The 25,281-nt window shown below is 40.5% G+C and overlaps 1 protein-coding gene across 5 annotated transcripts in view; it reads right to left on the bottom strand.

Moving 5' to 3' along the window:
• Positions 1–25,281, bottom strand: part of OCA2 (OCA2 melanosomal transmembrane protein) — a 299,171-nt gene that overhangs the window by 105,800 nt on the left and 168,090 nt on the right. For all 5 annotated transcript variants that reach the window (XM_061199031.1, XM_061199036.1, XM_061199032.1 and 2 more), the window contains 3 exons: positions 19,416–19,563; positions 16,965–17,022; positions 14,398–14,506 (listed from right to left, as the gene is read on the bottom strand). In XM_061199031.1, the coding sequence (XP_061055014.1) occupies positions 14,398–14,506; positions 16,965–17,022; positions 19,416–19,563 (315 nt within the window). The remainder of the gene's footprint in view (positions 1–14,397; positions 14,507–16,964; positions 17,023–19,415; positions 19,564–25,281) is intronic.

Below are 25,281 nucleotides of genomic sequence, written 5' to 3'. Positions count from 1 at the left end.
GACAAGGCTGTCACATCCATTCAATGGGGAAAGAATCATCTCTTCAACAAACAGAGTTGGGACAACTGAATTTCCACATGCAAAAGAATAAAGTTGGACCCCTACATCACAACATATACAAAAATTAACTCCAAATGAATCAATGACTTAAATATAAGAGCTAAAGCCATAAAACTCTTAGAAGAAAACATAAAGGTAAATCTTCAATGCCTTGGATTTGGCAATGGATTCTTAGATATGACACTAAAACAAAATCAACATATGAAAAATTAGATAAATTGGACTTCATCAAAATTAAAACTTTTGTGCATCAAAAGACATTATCAAGAAAGTGAAAAGACAAACTATAGAATATAAGACAATATTTGCAAATAATATATATGATAATGGTTTAATAAGGAGAATATAAAAATACATAAAAATCAAGGACAAAAAGACAAACAGCCCAATTTAAAAATGGGCAATGGACTTGAACAGACATTTCTCTAAAGATCTACAAAGAGCCAATGAGCATATGAAAAGATGCTCATCATCATTAGTCATTAGGAAAATGCAAACCAAAGCCACAGTAAGATACACTGTCACACCTACTAGGATGGTTATAGTTAGGAAAAATAACAGAAAATAACAAGTATTGGAGAGGAGGTGGAGAATTGGAAACCTTATATATTTCTGGTGGGAATATAAAATAGTGAAACCGCTGTGGAAAATAGTTTTCCAAGTTCTCAAAAAGCTAAACATAGAGTTACCATATGACCCAGCAATTCTACTCTCAGGCATATACTCAAAAGAACTGAAATTGAGGATCAAACAGATAATTGTACACTGATGTTCACAGCATCATTATTCACAAGAGCCAAAATTTGGAACAATCCAAGTGTCCATCAACAGATGAATGTATAAACAAAACGTGGTATATACATACAATGAAATATTCATCCATAAAAAGAATGAAGTTTTGATACATGTTATAACATAGATGAACCATGAAAAATTCTAATTGAGATGAGTCAGACACAAAAGGACAAATATTTTACAATTCCACTTATATGAAATATCTAGAATAGACAAATTCATAGAGACAAAAGGCAGATTAGAGGGTACCAGGAGCTGAGGGTAAAGGGGTAGAGAATGAGGAATTACTGCTTAATGGTTACAAAGTTTCTGTTTGGGGTGATGAAAAGTTTTAAAAATAATCTGTGGTAATGGTTATACAACACTGTGAATGTGATTAGCACCACTGAACTGTACACTTAAAACAGATAAAACGATAGGAAGCGTGCACTCAGCTTCCTTAGGCACCCCTTTCCCCTTCGTGAGGAGAGCCTGGGTACAGAAAGTCACCATCCTTTGCCTGATTTCATCAAACAAGCATTCTGACAAGTCTTCAATCCTCTAGCTTTCTCCTGGCTTCAGTCCATTTTCTCCAGGATGACCCAGGGTCTTGGTGCTCCGGCCAGGTGTCAGGCCTGAGCCTCTGAGGTGGGAGAGCCGAGTTCAGGACATTGGTCCACCAGAGACCTCCCAGCACCTTGTAATATCAATCTGCGAGAGCCCTCCCAGAGATCTCCATCTCAACGTTAAGACCCATCCCCACTCAATGACCAGCAAGCTGCATTGCTGCATACCCCATGCCAAACAACTACCAAGACAGGAACACAACCCCACCCATTAGCAGAGGGGCTGCCTAAAATCATAAAAAGTTCACAGACACCCCAAAACACACCACCAGATGCGGTCCTGACCACCAGAATGACAAGATCCAGCCTCATCCATCAGAACACAGGCACCAGTCCCCTCCACCAGGAAGCCTACACAACCCACTGGACCAACCTTAGCCACTGGGGGCAGACAACAAAAAACAATGGGAAATACGAACCTGCAGCTTGTGAAAAGGAGACCCCAACACAGTAGGTTAAACAAAATGAGAATACAGAGAAATACACAGCAGATGAAGGAGCAAGGTAAACACCCGCCAGAGCAAACAAATGGAGAGAAAATAGGCAGTCTACCTGAAAAAGAATTCAGAGTAATGATAGTAAAGATGATCCAAAATCTTGGAAATAGAATGGAGAAAATACAAGAAACGTTTAACAAGGACCTAGAAGAACTTAAGAGCAAACAAACAATGATGAACAACACAATAAATGAAATTTAAAATTCTCTAGAAGGAATAAATAGCAGAATGACGGAAGCAGAAGAAAGGATAAGTGACCTGGAAGATAAAAGAGTGGAAATAACTACCGCAGATCAGAAAAAAGAATGAAAAGAATTGAGGACAGTCTCAGAGACCTCTGGGACAACATTAAACACACCAACATTCGAATTATAAGGGTCCCAGAGGAAGAAGAAAAGAAAATGGGATTGAGAAAATATTTGAAGAGATTATAGCTGAAAAATTCCCTAAAATGGGAAAGGAAATAGTCAATCAAGTCCAGGAAGCACAGAGAGTCACATACAGGATAAATCCAAGGAGAAACACACCAAGACACATATTAATCAAACTATCAAAAATTAAATACAAAGAAAAAATATTAAAAGCAGCAAGGGAAAAGCAACAAATTACATACAGGGGAATATGCATAAGGTTAACAGCTGATCTTTCAGCAGAAACTCTGCAACCCAGAAAGGTGTGGCAGGATATATTCAAAGTGATGAAAGGGAAAAACCTAAAACCAAGATTACTTTATGCAGCAAGGATCTCATTCAGATTCGATGGAGAAATTAAAATCTTTACAGACAAGCAAAAGCTAAGAGAATTCAGTACCACCAAACCAGCTTTACAACAAATGCCAAGGAACTTCTCTGGGCAGGAAACACAAGACAAGGAAAAGACCTACAATAACAAAACCCAAAACAATTAAGAAAATGGGAATAGGAACATACATATCAATAATTACCTTAAATGTAAATGGATTAAATGCTCCAACCAAAAGACATACACTGGCTGAATGGATACAAAAACAAGACCTGTATATATGCTGTTTACAAGAGACCCACTTCAGACCTAGGGACACGTACAGACTGAAAGTGAGGGGATGGAAAAAGATATTCCATGCAAATGAAAATCAGAAGAAAGCTGGAGTAGCAATTCTCATATCAGACAGAATAGACTTTAAAATAAAGACTATTACAAGACACTTAGAAGGACACTACATAATGATAAAGGCATCAACCCAAGAAGAAGATATAACAATTGTAAACATTTATGCACTCAACATAGGAGCACCTCAATACAAAAGGCAAATGCTAAAAGCCATAAAAGGGGAAATTGATGTAACATAATCATATAGGGGACTTTAACACCCTACTCTCACCAATGGAGAGATCATCCAAAATGAAAATAAATAAGGAAACACAAGCTATAAATGACACATTAAACAACATGGACTTAATTGATATTTATAGGATATTCCATCCAAAAACAACAGAAAACACTTTCTTCTCAAGTGCTCATGGAACATTCTCCAGGATAGATCATATCTTGGATCACAAATCAAGCCTTGGTAAATTTAAGAAAATTGAAATCATATGAAGTATCTTTTCCAACTACAGTGCTATAAGACTAGATGTCAATTATAGGAAAAAATCTGTAAAAAATACAAACATATGGAGGCTAAACAATATACTAATAAATAACCAAGAGATCACTGAAGAAATAAAGAAGAAATCAAAAAATACCTAGAAACAAAAGACAATGAAAACACGAAGACCAAAACCTATGGGATGCAGCAAAAGCAGTTCTAACAAGGAAGTTTATAGCAATACAATCCTACCTCAAGAAACAAGAAAAATCTCAAATAAACCACCTAACCTTACACCAAAAGCAATTAGAGAAAAAAGAACAAAAAAAACTCAAAGTTAGCAGAAGGAAAGAAATCATAAAGATCAGATCAGAAATACATGAAAAAGAAATACACATACACACACACACACACACACACACACTGGCTCTGGGATACCACTCTACCCCTTGTGGATTCCTCCATCTTGCCCAATAGTAAATTCATTCAAATTACCAAGTTTGAGTATGTCATCTGTTTTCTTGCAGGAGTCTGAATGATACAGTAAATATATTCATTAAATCATTTAATAAACATTTTAATTGAACTATGGCATATACACAGAAAAGTGCATTGATTTTAAATAAACCATATAGCTCAGTTACAAAGGGAACTCAACCATGTAACCTCCTCCCAGGGCAAGAAACAGGACATTATCAACAAAAGCCCAATTAGACCTCCTTCCATTCCTTACACTCTCCCTTCAACCACTGACTCCTAACAACATAAAGTAGATTTGCCCGTTTCTGAGTCTTCATACCTGGAATCATATACTATGTATTATATGAGTTTCAATCAGACTTCTCTTTTGCTCAACATTGTTTGTGAGATTCAGTCACATCATTACAGTTTCAGGAATACATTTATTTTTATTTCTGTATAGTATTCCACTGTATGATTATCTCACAGTTTATCAGTTCTAGAGTTGATAGATATGGAATGGCTTCCAGATTGGGGCTACTATAAATAATGCTGTTATGAGCATTTTAAGACATGTCTTTTGGTGTGCAGACATACACATTTCTGTTGGGAATATAACTAAGAACAAACTTTCTGGGCTATAGATATGCATTGTCCTAAACTTTGGTAATACTACCAAATCATTTTCAAAAGTCTGTACAAATTTACAATCTTATCAGCAGTGTATGACACTTCCTGTTGCTCTATATTCTCTAATATTTGGTGTTGTCAGCCTTTAATTTTAGCCATTTAGGTGTGGATATAGCCGTATCTTGTTGTGGTTCAGATTCACATTTTACTGTGACTTATAAGGTTAAACAACTTTTCATATGCTTATTGGTAATTTCAGTCATTTTAATATCTTCTTTTGTGAAGAGTTTTTCAGGATTCCAGTCCATTTTGTATCTTTCACTTAATTTATAGGTATTTTTAATATTTTAGTTATATTTTCCTTTTAAATTGATTGGCCATGTTTTCCATGTGGCCCTGTTATCCTGGTCATAATTTCTGGGTTAAGAAAGGAAATTAACCCAACCTGGGTCAATCAAACTCTTCTCCAGGGAATTTGGGATTCAAAATAGTCGTTTCTCTTTGTGTGGCTGAAATTGAGATCCTATAAATTGGGAAACTAATGAGACCAGCTCTATTCTGCCACGAGCAGAAAAAAGACGAGAAAATGGTCCATGGAGAAGCACGAGGCAATTAGAAGAGAACAAAAGGTGTCTGGGGGACAGGAGTATGCCCTCGGTCTGGATGCCTTTCTACTTCCTAAGTCTGCTTTCCCCGCTCCACTCCAACCCCTCTCTCCCAGAGCCCACTGTCCCTTGGAGTCTGCGGGTTAGTCCAGTATCATTCTAATAATCCCCTATTTTGCTTGATATCAAGTAGATTGTTTTACTGGTAGCTAAAAATACTTTAATAAAGACAATAAAATTTCTCAACAAAGGACACCAAGGGACACTGACAACACCAGTTTCCTTGAAACCATATCAAGGAAATAATTACAGAAATATCTCCAGAACTGAAATCTAATCAAACTTATTGTGAGAGAACCTAGGGTGACATTCTGAGCTAATTATCAAAGAAGGAGACCTAAAAAATTATTAATCAAGGTTTTAAATTTTAAAGACAAAGATAACATTTTGAATCCAGCTTGCTGATTCTTATAGTTTTCATAATCAGTTATCCACAATTCTAAAATCCTAAAGTTTGGAAAAGCAAATTTTTTATGTTTTATGTCAAAATTCAACAAAACCTGATTTGAAATGAAATGAGGCTATCTGTGGTCATAATTTATCCTACCTTGTAAAAAATATTCAGGTTTCACTGTAGAATTACTAATGTTCGAAGGACAGGGTGCTGGGCCTGAACCCCTCGGGGTTGTTCCATTATATAAAATTGTGTGTGCACTTAATTGTCTTCGTAAAATATAAACAAAAATATCTGAATTTTGAAACATATCTGGCACCAAGAATTTCATGTAGAGACTATGGACCTGTCTGTATGTAACAGCTTGAGCAATATGGAGTTAATTCCAGTGTACATTTTAGATAAAGATCCTTGCACTTCGGGGAACTATCTCTTTGCCAGATGCATATGAATTGTGACCATTACCCTTATTCACTTTTCTTTCTTCACTGTTGTGCCACTTCTTGCACTTGGGTCCTTCAGGGTTCTCCAGTCACTCACCAGAAGTTTATGGCAGTGGCCAGCTCTGTGTAAACATGCCCTCATACAGGTTCCCCCTGACCAAATCTGCCTTTGAGCCCATGCACCAACAGCTGCTTCCCAGCTGGGGCTCCTCTGTCGTGTGGCCTTCATGCATTTATTAGCTGGATGCACCTGCAAGTTGGCATTCCATGGGGAAGAACTTGGACCAATGGATGATTGGCACCAATGGGTAAATGTTCCCTCTTTCTCCCTGCAACCTCATGGACAGTCCTGAGACACATCTCATGTTTCTTCTCAGACAATCCTACTGTATGGAGTGACCAGTGGCCCATAATGTAGCCAGATAGTGATTCAGCCTTGTTTTGACTCACTCCCTTCACCACTCTACTTCTCTGTCCTTTACTTCTCTTCCCTGGGATCATACTCTCCATTGAAGAATGCCCACACAAGACTTCGCTCTCTAGAAAACACAGGCTGAGTCAGCCACACATGATATTCTCACAATAATGAAATTGGAATCTATAAGAATCAATAAGAAGTTTGTTCATGCATTCCATTAAACTATATATTGTATCTACTAATGTGTCAGGCATTAACACAAGGCACTGAGTGGAGAAAAGCCTAGAAGACATGGACCATGCCCTTGAATCTAGCTGGGGAGGGGGATACCAGGGGACAGAGAGGTAAACAAATGATTATAATAACACGTGAGTCCTAGATTTAAAGCCTAGTCTAATCATGCCAAGTGCTGGTGAGGATGTAGAGCTGCTGGAGCTCCCATATACTACTGTGGAAGGGCAAAGTGCTACAGTCACTCTGAAAAACGGTGCAGCAGCTTCTTTTAAAGCTAAACACACACTCACAATATGATCCAGCAGTCCCACTCTTTGGTAATTACCCAAGAGAAATAAAAACCTAAGTTCACACAAAACCATGTACACAAATGTTTGCAGTAGCTGTACTCACAATCACCAAAAACTGGAAACAACCCAAATGTCCTTCAATGGGCCAACGGATAAACAAAATGTGGTATATCCATACCATGGAAGACTACTCAGCAACTAAAAGAATGAACTATTGTTACCTGCAACAACTTGGATGAATCTGAGTGAGAGAAGTCAGTCCCAAAGGTTGTCTGATTCCATGTATATGACATTCTCCAAAAGACAAAACTATAGTGATGGAGAACATATCAGGAGTCACCAGGATTAAGGCAGAGGGTGATAAATAGGAATAACACAAAGAAATTTTGGTAGGGGTGATGGAACTATTCTGTATTCTGATGAAAGTGGCAGTTACATAAATATACATCTTTGTTAAAGTTCATAGAATTTTGAATTTGAAAAGAAAAATCAGTTTTGCTCTATGATAATTTAAAAAATAAAGTAAGAAGGAAAAAGAGAATGACAATCATTGCTGTGTTTAGGTTATGATGTTTAAATAAAGGAATGTATTACATGATGTCACGTTTTGTTACATGACATGACATGGTGTTATATGACACCCCATTGTATTATGTGATGTCACATTGTGTTCCATGGTGCACCTTATATGATACCACCTTGTCATGTGGCATCACATTGTGTTATATGATGTCACATGTTACATGATGCACGTTGTGTAATGTGACATCACCTGATGTTATATGGCATTACATTGTATTATGCTCAACTTACCCAGTATGTCATATTCAAAACAGTATTTCACCAAAGACAAATGATCATATCTCTATCCACTGAAGCCCTGGGAAGATCTTGCATTAAATTTGCCCCTGTTTCCATTAAGAGAGTTACTGGAACTCTAAGGAAACTGTATTCCATTTAACATATATGCTAATCAAGCCCTTCTCTTAGTCAACCTAACTCTTTCCTATCACGGTGAATATGCAAATATACAGATTACGTGTTCTAGGATCCCCAGAAAAAATCATTTGCACACAATCCTAACTGAAAACACGAGATTTAAGAGCAGAAACAAAATAAGCTTTTCAATCCCAGATGCAACAACCACACAAAAAGAGATGTGACATCTCAGTAAAAAGTGTAGACTTCTCAGGCTAAAATAAAAAGTTTCATGGTTGCTTTGCACTAGCATAGCACAGGGAGATCAGCTCGGTGGTTTGTGACCACCTAGAGGGGTGGGATACGGAGGGTGGGAGGGAGGGAGATGCAAGAGGGAAGAGATATGGGAACATATGTATATGTATAACTGATTCACTTGGTTATAAAGCAGAAACTAACACACCATTGTAAAGCAATTATACTCCAATAAAGATGTTAAAAAAAAAAAGAGAGAAGCCGCTGCAACGAGAAGCCCACGCACCACAACGAAGAGTAGCCCCCGCTCACCACAACTAGAGAAAGCCCGCGCGCATCAACGAAGACCCAACACAGCCAAACTTAAAATGAATAAAATAAATAAATTTATTTTAAAAAAGAAAGAAAAGAAGACATTCTTGTCTTCTTTAAAAAAAAAGTTTCATGGTAATCAAGATGTTTTAAAGTCCATAGGTATGGTAAAAGATGTGACTTTAAGTTTTAAAAGTATTGTCATTTCTACAAAGACCACTGCCAAATGCTAACAAAATTGCATGCAAACTCCAATACATTTCTTCAGTCTTTAAAATGTGTGATGTGTTCTTTTAAAGTAGAATCTCAAATAAAATTAGAAAAAAATAACAAGGTCCTACTGTATAGCACAGGGAACTATATTCAATAAACCTCAATGGAAAAGAATATGAAAAAGAATGTATATATATGTATAACTGAGTCACTTTGCTGTATAGCAGTAAGTAACACAACATTGTAATTCAACTATACTTCAATTTTAAAAAGTTGTAAGCAGAACAATTGTAAGTATGATGGTAAAGTTTAAATACAATTTTATGACCTGTTTCTCATAAAGTAGCTGCCAGTGAAATATTATAGATTTGAAAGCTCCTGTAGCTGAGACAATAACTTTCCTTCAAGCTTAATAACCTTTGCCAACATGGAGAAAAAAAAAAAAGAAAACAAACAGAATATGTGTGCTCCAAGGACAAAGAACAAGATAACTCAAAGGGCCAATATTGACAGAACAAAGAGTTACAGGACTCCCATCACTCTGTCACAATGCAACCATTGCAATGTCCCAGAGCCTTCCCAAGCACCATGCCCTGTCCCTTTCCCATCCTATATAAGGAAAGACATTTGCCCTGTTTTTCTCTTGCTCAGCACACTGAAAGTATACATACTCTGCCCAGTCAGCAGATGACTTACAGGTTCCCTGGCTATAAAAACAGACAAGCAACCCATGCTCATTGTCGACTTTCTTGACTACTGGGAAGTCAGCCCGCTGTTCTTGCAGTGACCCTTCTCTTTAATAAACCCTATCTTCCTTACATTCTGCCTTGTGTATGGAAATTCTTTTCCAACCCACGCTCGGACCACGATATTTTGGTGGTCCGTATGGGGCTATCTCTTGGGGGGGTCTCCTTCCCCACCTCCTTTCCTCCCCCACCTCCTCTCCTCATTTCTTGGGACCCTCTGTGAACAGGCAAGTTGCCGTGGAAGCAACAGAGCACTCTGGCCAGGGCCACACCCTGGTGTGTTCCGAAGGCTCCACGGCTCACTTCACCCCAATAACTGCTGCCCAGAACGGGTGAGGGTCCCTCTGTCTTCCTACTGAGGACTAGGCCAATTGATATTGTGCGGGCACGCGTCAGGCATTTAAAAGCCATTAGGGCGGCTGCCACTTGAAGACTCCCGTGAAAGGATAAGGGAGTCACGGAACAGATCAGGTTGTTAGAGCGTCTGCCCCCAGCAAGACAACTTCTGTGCACCGTGAGACACACACTGGTTCAAGCAGAACGCCGAGCCCCCTCCCCTTGGCCGCCGCCCTAGCAGGACTACGAGGCGGATTCCTCAGCCTGTCTTCTCTGTTACTGTCACCTTTTTCTTGGTCTGGATTGACTTACAGGAGCTCAGGCTGCATCTGAGCCGTCCCAGGAGTGCCTTTTCATGTTTCAGGGAATCGCCAAACGGTGAGTCACCCGGTGGGTCCCGGGAATCTCTCTCTCTTTCTTTCATTGCCCGAGTTGCACCGTGCCTTAGTCGCACTGTTTGTGCCTCATTCGCATGTTTTGTGCCTTAGTCACATGCTCAGGGGTCACCTCTCACGGTCAGACACGACTGTTGGGACTGTCGGCCTATCTTGTGCATTAGTCACGTGGAGAGATCACTGCGACAAAGAGGACACCTTTCTGTCAGCCGGTGACTCTCAGTACCCCCATTCTATGGCATATAGGCTAAGAATGGGTTCTGGTACGTCTCGGGGGCCTCCCTCAGACTCACCCCTCGGCTGCATCCTCAGGAACTGGAAAAAAATTTGACCCTGAAAATCACAAAAAGAAGAGGCTCATTTTCTTTTGTAACACGGCTTGGCCCCAGTATAAACTGGGGGACCAAGAAAAATGGCCTCTTAATGGCATACTAAATTATAACATGATCCTCCAACTTGATCTCTTTTGCCGGAAACAAGGAAAGGACTCAGAGGTTCCTTATGTCCAGACCTTTATGGCCCTTAGTTAGAATCCCAATCTGAGGGACTCATGCCGCATGTGTCTTTCTGTTGCTGTCTTATCCCCCTGACCCCCTCTGTCTCCCTCTCCATCAGATCTCCTAGACGATCCTCCACTCGACCTTTCCTGTCCCCCACCCCATCAACCCCCTTTGCTTCAGCACCCACCCCACCTCAACCCACAGCTTCCCAACAGCCACCCCCTTATCAGGGTGAAAGCCCCCCTCCCCTCCCCACACAAGATTGAGGACTGCCCAACGCCAGGAAACAGATTCTAATATGCTTCCCTTAAGGGAAGTAGCAAATGGAGACACGGGCACTATTAGAGTCCATGTTCCCTTTCCCATGTCTGACATTTCCCAAATTCAAAACAAGTTAGGTTCCTTCAGTCTGGATCCCACCACTTTTATTAAGGAATTTCAGGCCCTCACTATAGCCTCTGACCTGACCTGGAAAGACATTCATGTAGTCCTGACCACTTCTACTCATGAAGAGGAAAACAGGATATGAGCATTAGCCCAAGCTTGGGCAGACAAGGCACAGCTCTGTTTCCAAAACCTGGATGGATGGAGACCCGTTTTGGGCTGGCTAAATGACTCTCTTTGTAACTACACCCTCAATTTTAATCAGACTAGCCTGGAGTGGAATCCCTGGTCAGAGGAAAATAAATATGATGTACATGAAGCTAATTTCACTTTGTGTTGGGGAAATTCAAGGAAAAATGAGGCTAAGAAATATATTAATGAAGACCATATCCCCATAAACAGCTGGGAACTAGCCTGGGAACTAAATATGTGGGCATCAGTGTGACCACTGGACACTTAGTTTAACCTCCCGGCAAGATTCTCCTCCAAAATATAATATAATTCAGCTAATATTCAGAAATTTGTTATGCCAATTCCCCCTATCACACTCATAATCAGTCAGAACCTGGATTCTCCCCTTTATGTATAGATGATTACTTCCTCGGAGTTTGGCCTTCCAAAAAAAATCTAATCCTAGGCCATGGGACCCCAGTCTATTTCCAGAGGAAAACTCCCAAAAGGTCGGGGCCTGGCTCTGGGGACCCACAATGGGGGTATCTTTGAGGGGCACTGGATTTTCATTTCTATGCAGTAACAGGGTCTATCTGGATCTTCCCACACTTTGAAGGGGCTCCTGCACAATTAGTGCTGTGGTCCCAGAGGCAACCATTACAAAGGATTTAGCTTCTTCAGGAGGCATTCCCAACCTTGGGTCCTTCTTTGAGGAGGCCTTAAGACCTGTCTGGGAGAGACAAAAATAAACCACTGACTGGACATGCTTACAATAACCCAATTCTTGATAGGCCCAAAATAATACATAGTGTCTTTAGAGGGCTCTTTTGGTTTGCAGGCATACCCCTCTTAGAGAGGAGTGTTCTCAATCTCACCATCATGGACCAGGAATCTTGGAAGGCTACAGTAGCAGCCATTGAGGAAAAGCAGTCAACCCTATGCTCTCTGGCCGAGGTGGTTTTACAAAATAGGAGGGTCCTTAATGTTATAACAGCTGAGGCTGGGGGTGTCTGTGCCCTACTAAATTAGATATGCTGCTTAATACCTCTGGCCAGATTGAAGAAAACCTTCAGATTCTAAAGAAAAACATCAAATTAATAGAAGATTTAAAAGAGAGAGCAGGACAGGGCCCCAGCTGGCTTTCTAGCCTCCTCTCCTCTGTGGGAATCCAGATATGGACATGGCTATTGCCCTTGTTGGGACCATTAATCCTGATAGCCTTTGTTTTGTTGTATGGCCCCTGCATTATTAACACATTATCTAAGTTCATCTCCCAACAGGTTCAAAAGATTCAATTCCAGATGGTGCTACAACAAGGGTAACAGCCAGTTGGCACACGGACTACATTGGAACAAGCCTTCTTATCATTCCCTGGACTCTCATCTCCCTCTGTTAATACACCCTGACAGAGCAGGCATTGGGAACCCAGGGCCCCTATGACACCCCCACCCATCAGGAAGCAGCCAGAGAGATTGTCGGCCATTCTCCTTACAAAAAGTGTTCCCGAACGCCTGACAAGGAGCTAGGCAGGTAGGTAGACATGAACAGGGATCCAATAGGGCCAAAGAATTGGCCCTTTAAATAAAGAGAGGGGGAAATGTGGTGTGCTCCAAGGACAAAGAACAAGATAAACTCAAAGGGCCAATATTGACAGAACAAAGAGTTACAGGACTCCCATCACTCTGTCACAATGCAACCATTGCAATGTCCCAGAGCCCTCCCAAGCACCATGCCCTGTCCCTTTCCCATCTTATATAAGGAAAGACATTTGCCCTGTTTTTCTCTCAGCACACTGAAAGCATACGTACTCTGCCCAGTCAGCAGATGACTTACAGGTTCCCTGGCTATAAAAACAGACAAGCAACCCATGCTCATTGTCGACTTTCCCTGACTACTGGGAAGTCAGCCCGCTGTTCTTGCAGTGATCCTTCTCTTTAATAAACCCTATCTTCCTTACATTCTGCCTTGTGTCTGGAAATTCTTTTCCAACCCGCGCTCGGACCATGACAAAATAATCTGTGAACACACAAAAGAATTAGCTAATGGAACCCATCTGCCCACAAAATACCAGTTTTGTTGTACTTGTTTAATCTTTAGAGATATAAAGATTCCTAGTGGTAGCCAAGAAATAAAGGAGCAATGCTGTGGTTCAAATAACTAAGCCTGCCCATGTTATCTGTCTATTTTACACAGTTAAGAAGCTTTGCTTTCTACAGAAGTTATATTCTTCAAATGTTGCAGTAAGTCAAATTTTTATAAAAACATCTTAGCAGAGCTCACTTTTGAAGGAAAACCATAGGTAAAGATTTTGTTTAAAGAAAATACTCCTTGACACTTCCTCAAATTTAACTTTATATCTATACTTTCATGTGAGGTGGGTTTTGGAAGTGGTTTTATTTTGTTTTAAATAATGACACCAATAGAGATAACTAATAAATCAACTAGAAAGATCTAAGAAACATGGAAAATGTTGATGGAGAGTAGAAGAATGCCAGGGTAAACAAGATATCTGGTGAACTCATTCTGCAAGATGGCCATGTGTCAGGTGGGGATGGGCCATTCAACCTACACCTTGGGAAAGTACAAAGTGAGAGCCATAAGACTGTGAAAGCAAGAGAAGAGAAATCCATGAGAGCAGGTGGGAGAATGGAGTTCTGTTGCATAGGGGAAATGGATGCACCATTGGGTAAGGAGAAGGACCAGCGTAGACTTCTTGTAATTCTCTTGCCCTTTCACTAACGTCTCTCATCTAATCGTCAGGTCGGGTTGCACAAACTGCAGGAATGTGGCCTTGCTGATATGACCTCTTATCTCTTCTAGAGGTGCTTCTCCAGTAATAGTTTGAAGATCTGATTATTAAGTATGATAGAGATGATGCTATCCATCCTGTTCTCTATCCCTTCTAATGTTAAACCTGGAGGGGCTGAGGACCCATGGCACTGAGATGTATCTCTCTCTCTCCCTCTCCGTCCTCCTCACCCTCTCCTCCAGAAAACTATCCCTCTCAGCCCTCACCAGCATCTGGGAACAAGCTTTGAAACATTCCCTTCCAGACTGTGATGTCACTTGAAAAGCCTATCAACAAAAGTTACCCCAAAAATTAGACTCACCAATATCAAGATGAACACCAGGGACAAATGAATTGAGAAAGAACATGATGATAACAAATCCCAACACTGTCAGGCATTTGGCGAGCAGAATCCTGTCTGATATCCTGTGCTGTGAGAGAGGAAAACACAACTCATTTACTCAGTGTAATCTGATTTCTGCAGTGTGTCCACAATCCTACGTGATTTGAATCACTACGAATTTCTCCTTATGATGAAAAATATAGCATCTTGAACTTGAAAGATAAGATCATGTGTTACAAGGAAAACTGTACAGATTCAAGATTAGAACATTCAAAATCTTGAAATCAAAATCTATGAAAAATAAACATAAAAAATTTAAAATATAGTACAATCCTTTTATATGACACCTGACTAAATACATTTTCAATATGACACAGAGATGCTAAGCTGTTCCCAGCCCCACTGCCAGCATTAGATAAGATAAAGCCATTGGGGAGCCAACACATTAACCTCCAGGGACCTGGCCCTTCAAGACACATGCATTTCCACAGGTACTGTGTGTTCATAGCCTTTTAGTTTAACTTTCCCTCTATTATGCAAATCTCTGCTCATGTGGTACTGAGGTTAAAATGTTTTGCATTTTAACAATGCAAAAAAAAGTCCTGTTTTGCAATAACAGGACTTCTGCTGAATGCACTTAGCAGTCCCCTAGTCACCAGATGACACATATGGGATCCTGCCCCAGGCATTCAGGGGGTGAGGGGAGGTACTCTGCAGCACCTTCATTAACCTTGGAGTTGCAGACCTCCTTCCAGTGGGCCTGAGCCACAGGGCAAGATAGGGCAAGGTCTCCAAAGGGTGCTGTGCTGTGTGGGACTGGGGCAGGGAGTGAGGTCCCAAGAAGTACACACATCTAACTAGGCCCCTGTGTGAATCACACTCCACGGTGTGAACCAACAACTGCACTATGTCCTTTCCTCAGTGTGGTCCCACCAGCACCTCTGTCTGTTAATCTATGCCTAGGATATCCAGGTCTAGATGTAAATATAGATAAGGCTATATAAATATAGATCTAGGTATAGGTATGGGTAGATATAGACAGAGCTATGGGTAAGATATGGGTGTAGATAAAGATATAGATGTAGACATAGAGATAGATGTAGACATAGATAAGGGTATAGACAGGGGTATAGACATGGACATGGACATAGACACAGACATGAGTATGGGTGTAGGTATAGGTAGAGTTAGAGATAGGTTTTCTCTCTTGATTTCTCTGGTCACACAGTTAAAGCTGCTGCCATAAAAACCACAAGCATATCCCTCTGTGTCACAGTGACTCTGGCAGCAGCCCCTGGTCCCCTGCTCACAGGCCATGGGGGCTGCCTTGGGAGCTCCTCTCTTCCTTCCCCCCCCACTGCCCAGGCTTGGCCGGCCCCCACTCATTTTCCCCTTCCCCTTCTTCCACCAAGGAAGCCAATTTTGCTAGATGAGTCTGTGATGGAGAATCAGGAAGAAAGGGGCATGGCATCTCCCTGGGCCAGGTTAACCACAGAAACTGGGTATTACCATGGCCAACTCCAGGATTGGAAATGGAGGGAGCAGGGAGGTCAAAGAATATTCCAGTGTCGCTCGGCTGGTATAAGATGATCGAAGTTTGTTCTTTGTTATTTTGGGGTGTCTGTCAAATTTTATCCTTTGGTTATCGGAGGTCATCAAAGTGAGAAGTCTGAGAAACAATGCGGGGGTAGTGCCCAGCTCCCCGGTCCTTGTCCACCAGGTACACAGAGAGGTACACAGTCTCATCCCTAACTTGCAGACAGAACTACTAGAAAAGGTGGGCAGTGTCTGTTTAAGCCTGAGGCCAGAAAAATGTCATAGCCACACCCGTCTTCCCTAACCCTGACCATCTGAGAGGGACAGATGCTAGGAGGACAGACTCAAAGAACATGTTACCTACTGGGTCCCAATGTCTAAATTTCCTTTAGCGAAGGACAAAATGTTCCTATCATAATTAGAGAGTGGGTATTCAACCTCTCCCGAGGAAAGAAACTACCCAGATTTGAAATTTCATGAAGATATAAATGACTTCTAGCAGATCTTGAGCTGGGAGAGGGGCACTATGTGTCCTCAGGTGGGCTGAGAAATTCCACCAAGGTGGGAAAGTGAGCAAAAGAGCCCAAAATGAGCTTTGCCTCCCAAAGTCAGAGCCGTACAACAGAAGACATACACTCCATCTCTGCCCCAAAAGGTGTTCCATCTCAAGCAGCACGCCTCCCTTGTCTTGGCCTCCATCTCCTCATCCGCACAATGGGAACCACAGACTTGCCTTTCAGGGTCAGGGGGAGCTGAGAGCCGGCCAACCACAGAAAATGCTGCCCTATCTTTAAAGGAACATAAAAAGTTTAACTTTTGAATTCCTGGACAAAATAAGCCTACCATGTCTGGAAAATTATCTTTCCCATTAGTTCCTGGAAATAACTTATGTCTCATGTACAACTACAGGAATAAAAGAAAGATGACTTTCAGTTGAAACTTCACATGAAGCAAGGAAAAGGAATCTGCTCTGTTCTTCAAGAAATCCCCGAGAAAAGAAACCACAATACCTTTCTTTGTAGCTCCTGGATATTGGTCTCCCAATTTTTATCTTCCTGTGAGATCTGTCTAAAAGAGAAAAGGGCAGACATCATTTTCCTGGTGGCATCGAGCGGTGAGGCCAGCAAGGTGGCATTCGGCAGTGGCACACAGCATGGTTCCCTGGCCTGGACGCCGTCCACAGTGTGACGCCAGGTGCGGCCACAGAATGGGACAGGCCTCGTGGTGTAAGGAGCCCGGTAGAACTGGGTTCATGAATTGGAAAAGATGCTCACTCTAGATTCCCAAGGAAAAGTAATACATGAAATGACCGGACTGTTCAATGAGGCATGTGCGAGCATAGCACAGGAAACGTCAGAAGAACACTGGCCAGAATGTCAACAGGGGAATGAGACAGTAAGCCACCTTGGTTTTCCTCTTTTTACTTCTTAATTTTCTGAATTTTTTTTCAAAATGAGGATGTGTTATATTTATAATTTAATTAAAGGAAAAAACAGTAAAAGAAATGCCACTTGCTTTAGTGGTGATTTTTATCAATTGGAAATCTACTTTGAAGCACTTATGTCTTCTTCCTTCCCCCTCTGGTCATGGTACCCGCCCATCTCTATTTCCATTTCAGTCACCTCCATTTGTTCCAACTTGCCTTTCTTTTTTAACCTTTCCTATCAACTCATCTTTTCTTTTCTGCTTTATTTCCTTCCTCATCAGTTAGGAAAAAGAAGCTGTGTGGTGGAGAATTTAGTCTTCATGAGCACTCACGTGTCATAGTGTCAATGGAGGTCGACCACACAGCCAGTACAGACCCTAAAGCAAATCACAGCAGACCCAAGTGAATGGTTCTAAGGACAATTTTTTAAAATAAAATGTAGAAACAAGACCTGAAGAATTAGCACATGCCTTAGATCACCCTCATTCCTATCTGCTTCCAGTGACTGTGTGGCCTTACAAAGCCACTGCCCTCTCTGGGCCTCAGTTTCCCTTTCTGTGATCAAAACAGGATGAGTTGATGGAAACTTGGTGAATTCTTCACATTTTAACCCTGAGATACACTGACTGTGTCTTAACATCCATACCAGATGGAACACGTTGAAACTTGAAGGCCAGTAGATTAAATATATTCAAGGCAATTTACTCCTGAATCTTTAATTTACAAAGTTTTTCCTTTTAAGATCCATGCCTGTTGTTGAAGTTGGTCACTCTGTCCCCAGCCTGCAACTCAGGGCCTTCCAGTAGCCTGGGGATACCAGGTCCTGCTTCTCCAGCGTCACAGGATACAGGTAGGTCCTGAGATGAGATGGAGCTGAGGATGCTGAGACAGTGCTTCACACTGGGCTGCATCTCTAGACAGAGTGAGTCTCTACATACTCGCCTGTGGCCTTCTCTCCCCACTCTCAGACCAGGCTGCAGCCACACTAGACGGCCCTCAGAGGTTGGCACTGACACTGCGCCCAGCTCCTGTCCTCAGTCTGCTTGCCTGCTCTCTGGGAACACAGGGCTGGTCTCAGCAAACTGCAACATGTAAGATCATTCTCACTACCTTCACAAGGACTCACATTTCCCCTTGCCGTGACAGACTTCTCATCTCCACCCAGTTCTCAACCCTACTGCAGGAATGCTTCCACATCCCTGAGGAGTGAGTAGGCTCTCGCTCTTTCTGTCAGTACTTCCAGCGTAAAGACAGGTTGGAACTCAGCACCTCATCTGAGTGGGGAGGAAAAACTCAGCACCTCACTGTTACTGTTAGGTCTCAGCTTTGATTAAAAACAAACTCAAGGGACTTCTCCGGTGGTCCAGTGGTTAAGATTCTGCTAAGATTCTGCACTTCCAATGCAGGGGGCCCCGGTTCAATCCCTAGTCAGGGAACTAATTTCCCACATGCCATAAGGTAGCCAAAAAAAAAAAAACTCCAAGAAATGAATTGAGCAGAACTTAGGTATTCTTTGAGCTCCTGGAAAATCAACTACTGGGAGAATATTTTGTTAGATTAGTTTGTTATATTAATTTTTTTTATTTTTATTATGCAACGTGTTAGGTGTGAAGTGTGACAGGCAGTAGTTGAGTGTGAACTCAATCCCTGGCATCACTCTTTCCCAGATGCATAACCCTGGGCAAGTTGCTCAAATTCTCTGAGCCTCAGTTTTCTCATCCTTAAGCTGGGGCTAATATCAGCACACATTCCAAAGAGCTAAGTGAGGGTTAAATAAAATACTGCACCATAACAGGCTTAGCACAGTGTATGGCACCCAAAACTTACTTAGTAGCATGCAGCTGTGTTACTCTTTCGCAGTACCATGAGGTACTCTTCACAATCACTTTAGCTCACATTTTGCACATGACATTTGGACAATCTTAGGGTGGTCATAAATAGGTTGTTGATACCATCCAACCATTGAGTATAACTGGTAAAGATAAGAACCACTGCTGTAAACCAAGAGTGGTCTGAGCAGGACCTGGCTTGATACCTGTGGAAGCTGTGCAGCCTTCGGGCCAGCAAGCGCTCCAGCGCCAGCACCTTCCCCAGGAGCAGACCTCGAACCGCTGTCTCCTCACGGCTGGCTGGGCTGATGCGCTGTGCAGTAAGGCGCCAGACATGGATCTCATGCTTCAGTTCTGCAGGAAAGGAAAGCCTAGGCTTCATTCTCCCGCAATCTCAGACGTCAGCACCTACTCCCCTCAGCACCCTCCAAGAACAGAAAACACACCCGTGATGCAGATCTCCAAGGGCCAAGCCAAAGCAGTGGTTTCTTAGCTTTCATGTTATTATGAGAGAATCAGAAGACAAAGCTGACTTTTAAAAATTACAGTAGATGCAAAGATAATTTCAACTCTTTGGGTGAAGAATAAATTCTTGAATAGGCATATCAAAGCTAGCACCCAACAAACTTTTTCCCTCCCAAGAAATTACTTCTTGGAGCCAGTAGTTCAGATCTCAGTTCAAAATCCAGACATTGCCCGATCTTTGAAACAGATCTAGTACACATCAGAAATACAAGTGTAGTAGGTGGTGCCTGGTCTCCCCAGTAGGGCATCTGGTAATAGCAGGAGATGGGGAGAGCCCTCCTTCCTGACCAGGCCCCCAAGTTGAGTTTGCGTCTACGAAAGGACACAAAGGAGAGAAATGTAGACAACTTTATGCACTTCTGAAATTAACAGAATGAGGCAAATTTTCACCCATCAATGAATTTAAACCCCTTCTGATAGAGAAGAGAAAAATGAATTGTCAATTCATTGGCTCCTAAAATACTAGAATATCTTATGAAATTTTACATTTAACCTCTAGTTTACTGTTAAAGATACTACATAAATTTCTCAAAATATCCACTAAAAGAATATAAGGAAGCACAGTATTTTCACGAATCACCTCTCATGCGCAATGCACTGTACTACATATCTTAAAAATTCAAGATGAAATTAAAAGAACACACACTTTCAAGCAGGATTAGAGCAGTTGACACTAGCTCAGAGCAGAGTCAAGGCAGGGTAATTCTCCCAAGACCTGTGAAGCAGTGCACAAGTCTGGGTTCAATGACAAGGAAAATGCCACCGTGGTTTTCTCTAAAGGGTCAGCCTTTCAAAGATGAAAACTTTTTAGAATGAAGATAAGTAAAGTGCTTCCATTCGGTACATATTGATTCTTTGTAGCTTGCTAAAACAGAAGAAACTTGGGTATAATCTGAAAGCCTCTACAGAGAAACAGATCCATAATTCCCTCAATAAACATAATTCACACCTCATTAAACAACCTGTGACAAGCCGTACTAGTGACTGCCACTCTCTCAAGCAGCTGACCAACTTTGAAGAGCTACACAGGAGCGTTGCTCAGCTCAGCTCCCGGGCCAGCCTGTGGGAGCCTCCCCACCTCTGTGTTTGGAGAAGCAGAAACTGTGAATCTGGCCTTCCAGGTCCCCAGGGCTCCTTTCCACAGGTGTCTTCTCCAGCGTCACCCTCAGCCCCTCACGCACACCTAGAGCCTAGCTGCCTTCTAGCCCATCAAATCAAACAGGACGGGCTACTCTCCTCAGATCAACCCATGGGTTAATGCTCAAGTAGTGCACTTTCATTTTTCTAGTTGTGGATGAAATAAATATATCATCAATCATGGGAAATTTTGGTTGAGAGCAATTTTGTCCAGGAGAAGGGAGCTCACTGCCTGCACCCAGAGCTCAATTTAGCCAAGCATCCACTCCTCGGCTCCCAGCCTTCCTCTGCACCTCCTCTGCCATTTCCCCACCCTGTCTCTGCTGAGCTCTAAGACTGTGAACCCAATCAGCTACTTGATATTGCCCTCTGAACCTTGTGCTACAAGATTCACAGATAAACATTCCTTCTTCCCCCACAGAACTCTCTCTTCCCTCACTGTCTTAGTTCTTATATGACATCATTAATCTTCCAGGTACATGAACCTGAAATGTCATTTTGGTCTTATCAATGTCATTCTCCTCTACATTTCTGCACTGAACATGTAATAGGTGCCAGACACCATGCTAGATGTTAAAGGAGAAGAATAAATTGACAAGTTATAAGACAGGCCTCCAACAAGCTAGACAGAGAAATAAGATACATCACAAATGAACATGAGCTAAGGCAGTACTAGGCCACAAGAGCAGTTCAGGATATGATGGTGTGGGTCTTGCAGGATCCACTTGTTCCTGACTCAGGTCACCAGCTTATCCAGGCTTCATTTCCTCACATTTGTCAATTCTGATTGCTGCTCCTCAGTAACCTTTGACTGAAGCCACTTCCTGACAACCCAACCCTGGTTAATCATAAAACACTGTTTGCCCTATCTATCTATCTATTTATCTATCTATCATCTATAGAAACTATCTATATATCTATTTATCTATCTATAGATAAATACAGTTAGATAGATACATAGAAACAAGGAATCTATGTTCCTATTTACCTATCTTCTACCTATCTAGGCTGATCCATCTAAGAAAACAGATGATAGATAGATAGATAGATAGATAGATAGATAGATAGATAGATAGATAGATAGATGATAGATAGCTTCCTTCTTTCAAATAGCCCATTGTTCCCCATGACCTGCAAAGATCTTTAGGGAAGACTCAAGATCCTCAAATGGTGAGCGCCATTGTGAGCTCTGAGTTTTAGCTCTTGCTTTTAGCCCTGACCAGGCCACATCATCAGATGTCTCATCTCTACCTCTCTGATTACCACCAGCCCCTATCTTTCCAAGCTTCTCAACCACCCTCTTGTGGCATTACTTGTGGTTGCCGTATACATGTTACAAACAGGCAAAGACATTACGATGTGGGATGTGTTCTCTCACAGGAGGTGGTGGCTGCCAGGAGCCTAGAGGAGGGTCACCTGGCTCTAATTCAGGAGTCTCAGGGGAAGATACCTAGGCCAGGAGTTGAGAAATGGAATTATACTACTGTAAGATTCTTATACTTTATGTTAAGTGGTATAATATCACTTGAAGTTAGTGATATAATTATAACTAAAATCACAATTAGAAAATGTGACATGATGATACACTTAAATTCAACCATATCACTAATCAAGTTAAATATCAATGATCTAAACATATCAATTAAAAGACAGATTATTAGATTGGATAAAAAAGCAAGACCCAACTATAAGCTATTTGCAAGAAATGCACTTTAAATATAAAGACACAAAAAGGTTAAAAGTAAAAGGATGATAAAAATATACCACACTAACAGTAGTCAAGAGAAAGCTGGAATTGTTACATTAAGATCAAATTAGTTTTCAGAGCAAAATATTACTATGGATAGGGAAGGGTACTTCATAATGATAAAGGTGTTAATTCTTCAAGAGGACATAATAACCCTAAATGTTTATGTACCTTAGTAACAAAATTTTGAAACATATAAAGTAAAAAATCATAGAATTGCAAAGATAAATAGACAAATCCACAGTCTTAATCAGAGATTTCTATATCCACCTCTCAATAATTGATAGACAAGTGGACAGAAAATCAGCAAGAATATGGATGACCTGAATAACGTTATCAGTCAACTTGACCTAATTGTTCATATTGACATAACTCCAACCAACAACAGCAGAATACATATTTTTTTCTAGTGTAAATAGAATATTTATGAGAATAGGCCACATTCTACCATAAAACAGGTTTCAATCAATTCAAAAGGATTCAAGTTTTACAAAATATATTCTCTGACCACTGTGAAATTAAATTTGGTAACTGCAAAAATCCCCAAATTTGATGTAGGTAAATACATCTAAAATATCCAAGGATCAAAGAAGAAATCAAAATGGAAATTAGAAAGTAATTTGAATTGAAGGGAAATAAAGCAAAACATATCAAAATTGGTGGGAAACTACTACTTAGAAGGAAATTTAGAGCACTAAATACCTATACTAGAAAATAAGATATATATAAAACTAATAACCTCAACCTTCGCATTAAGAAACTAGTAAAAGAAGAATAAATAAATAAACCCAAAGTAAGCAGGAGAAAATAAATAATAAATATCATAGTATAAATCATTAAAAGAGAAAAAATGTAGAAAAAAATCTATGTAATCAAAAGCTGGTTGAGATCAATAACATTGATAAACCTCTAGACAGACCAATCAGAAAAAAAGTGAAGACATAAATCCAATATCAGGAATGAGAGAGGTTCCTTTACCAAAAATTCTATGGCCATTACATAACCCTCCCAGACTTCAGACAATACTACAAAGCTACAGTAATCAAAACAGCATGATATTGGCACAAAAACAGACATATAGCTCAGTGGAACAGAATAGAGAGCCCAGAAATAAGTCTAAACACCTATGGTCAGTTAATCTACAACAAAAGAGGCAAGAATATACAATGGAGAAAAGACAGTCTCTTCAGCAAGTGGTGTTGGCAAAGCTGGACAGCCGTGTGTAAATCAATGAAATTAGAACACTCCTTCACACCATACACAAAAATAAACTCAAAATGGTTTAAAGACCTAAATATAAGACATGACACCATAAACTCCTAGAAGAGAACATAGGTGAAACTTCTTGGACATAAATCATAGTAATATTTTCTTAAATCAGTTTACCAAGGAAAAGAAATAAAAGCAAAGATAAACAAATGGGACCTAACCAAACATAAAAGCTTTTGCACAGCAAAGGAAACTATCAACAAAATGAAAGACAACCTACAGAATGGTGGAAAATATTTGCAAATGATGCAACTGACAAGAGATATTAATCCAAAATATACAAACAGCTCATACAGCCCAATATCAAAAAACAAACAACCCAATCAAAAAATTGGCAGAAGACCTAAATAGGTATTTCTCCAAAGAAGACACACAGATGGCCATCAGGCACATGAAATGATGCTCAGTATCACTAATTATTAGAGAAACGCAAATCAAAACTACAATGAGGTTCCACCTCACACCAGTCAGAATGGCCATCATTAAAAAGTCTACAAATAATAAATGCTGGAGAGGGTGTGGAGAAAAGGGAACCCTCCTACTCTGTTGGTGGGAATGTAAATTGGTGCAGCCACTATGGAGAACATTATGGAGGTTCCTTGAAAAACCAAAAATAAGGTTACCATATGATCCAGCAATTCCACGCTTGGGCACATATCCAGAAAAGATGAAAATTCTAATTCAAAAAGATACATGCACTCCAATGTTCACATCAACACTGTTTACAATAACCAAGACATGGAAACAATCCAAGTGCCCATCAATAGATGATTGATTGGAAGATGTGGTGTATATATACAATGGAATATTACTCAGCCATAAAAAGAATGAAATATTGCCATTTGCAGCAACATGCAACATGGACGTAGAGAATATCATACTAAGTGAAGTAAGTCAGACAAAGAAAGACAAGTATTATAGGATATCACTTATACTTGGAATCTAAAAACTAACACAAATTAATCTATATACAAAACAGAAACAGACTCACAGATATAGAAAATAAACTTATGTTTACCAAAGGGGAAAAGGAAGGGGAGGCATAAATTAGGAGTATGGGATTAATGGATACAAACTATGATGCATAAAACAGATAAGCAACAAGGATCTACTGTATAACACAGGGAAATATACTCAATATCTTATAATAACCTAATAGAAAATAATCTGAAAAAAAATATATATATATATAACTGAATCACTTTGTTGTACACCTAAAACTAACACAATATTGCAAATCAACTATACTTCAATTTTAAAAGTTCTATAGCCATTAAAAGGATAATGAAAAACTATTATGAACAATTTTAGAATAATTCTTTCAACAATTGAGGGACGATGGATAAATTCCTTTAAAGACATAAACCACAAGTGAGCACTCAAGAAGAAATAGA

This window comes from Eubalaena glacialis, chromosome 1 (assembly GCF_028564815.1).
Source record: "Eubalaena glacialis isolate mEubGla1 chromosome 1, mEubGla1.1.hap2.+ XY, whole genome shotgun sequence".
NCBI classification, from domain to species: domain Eukaryota; kingdom Metazoa; phylum Chordata; class Mammalia; order Artiodactyla; family Balaenidae; genus Eubalaena; species Eubalaena glacialis.
The sequence above is the reverse complement of the archived record's forward strand: the minus strand, read 5'-3'. Positions and strand labels throughout refer to the sequence as shown.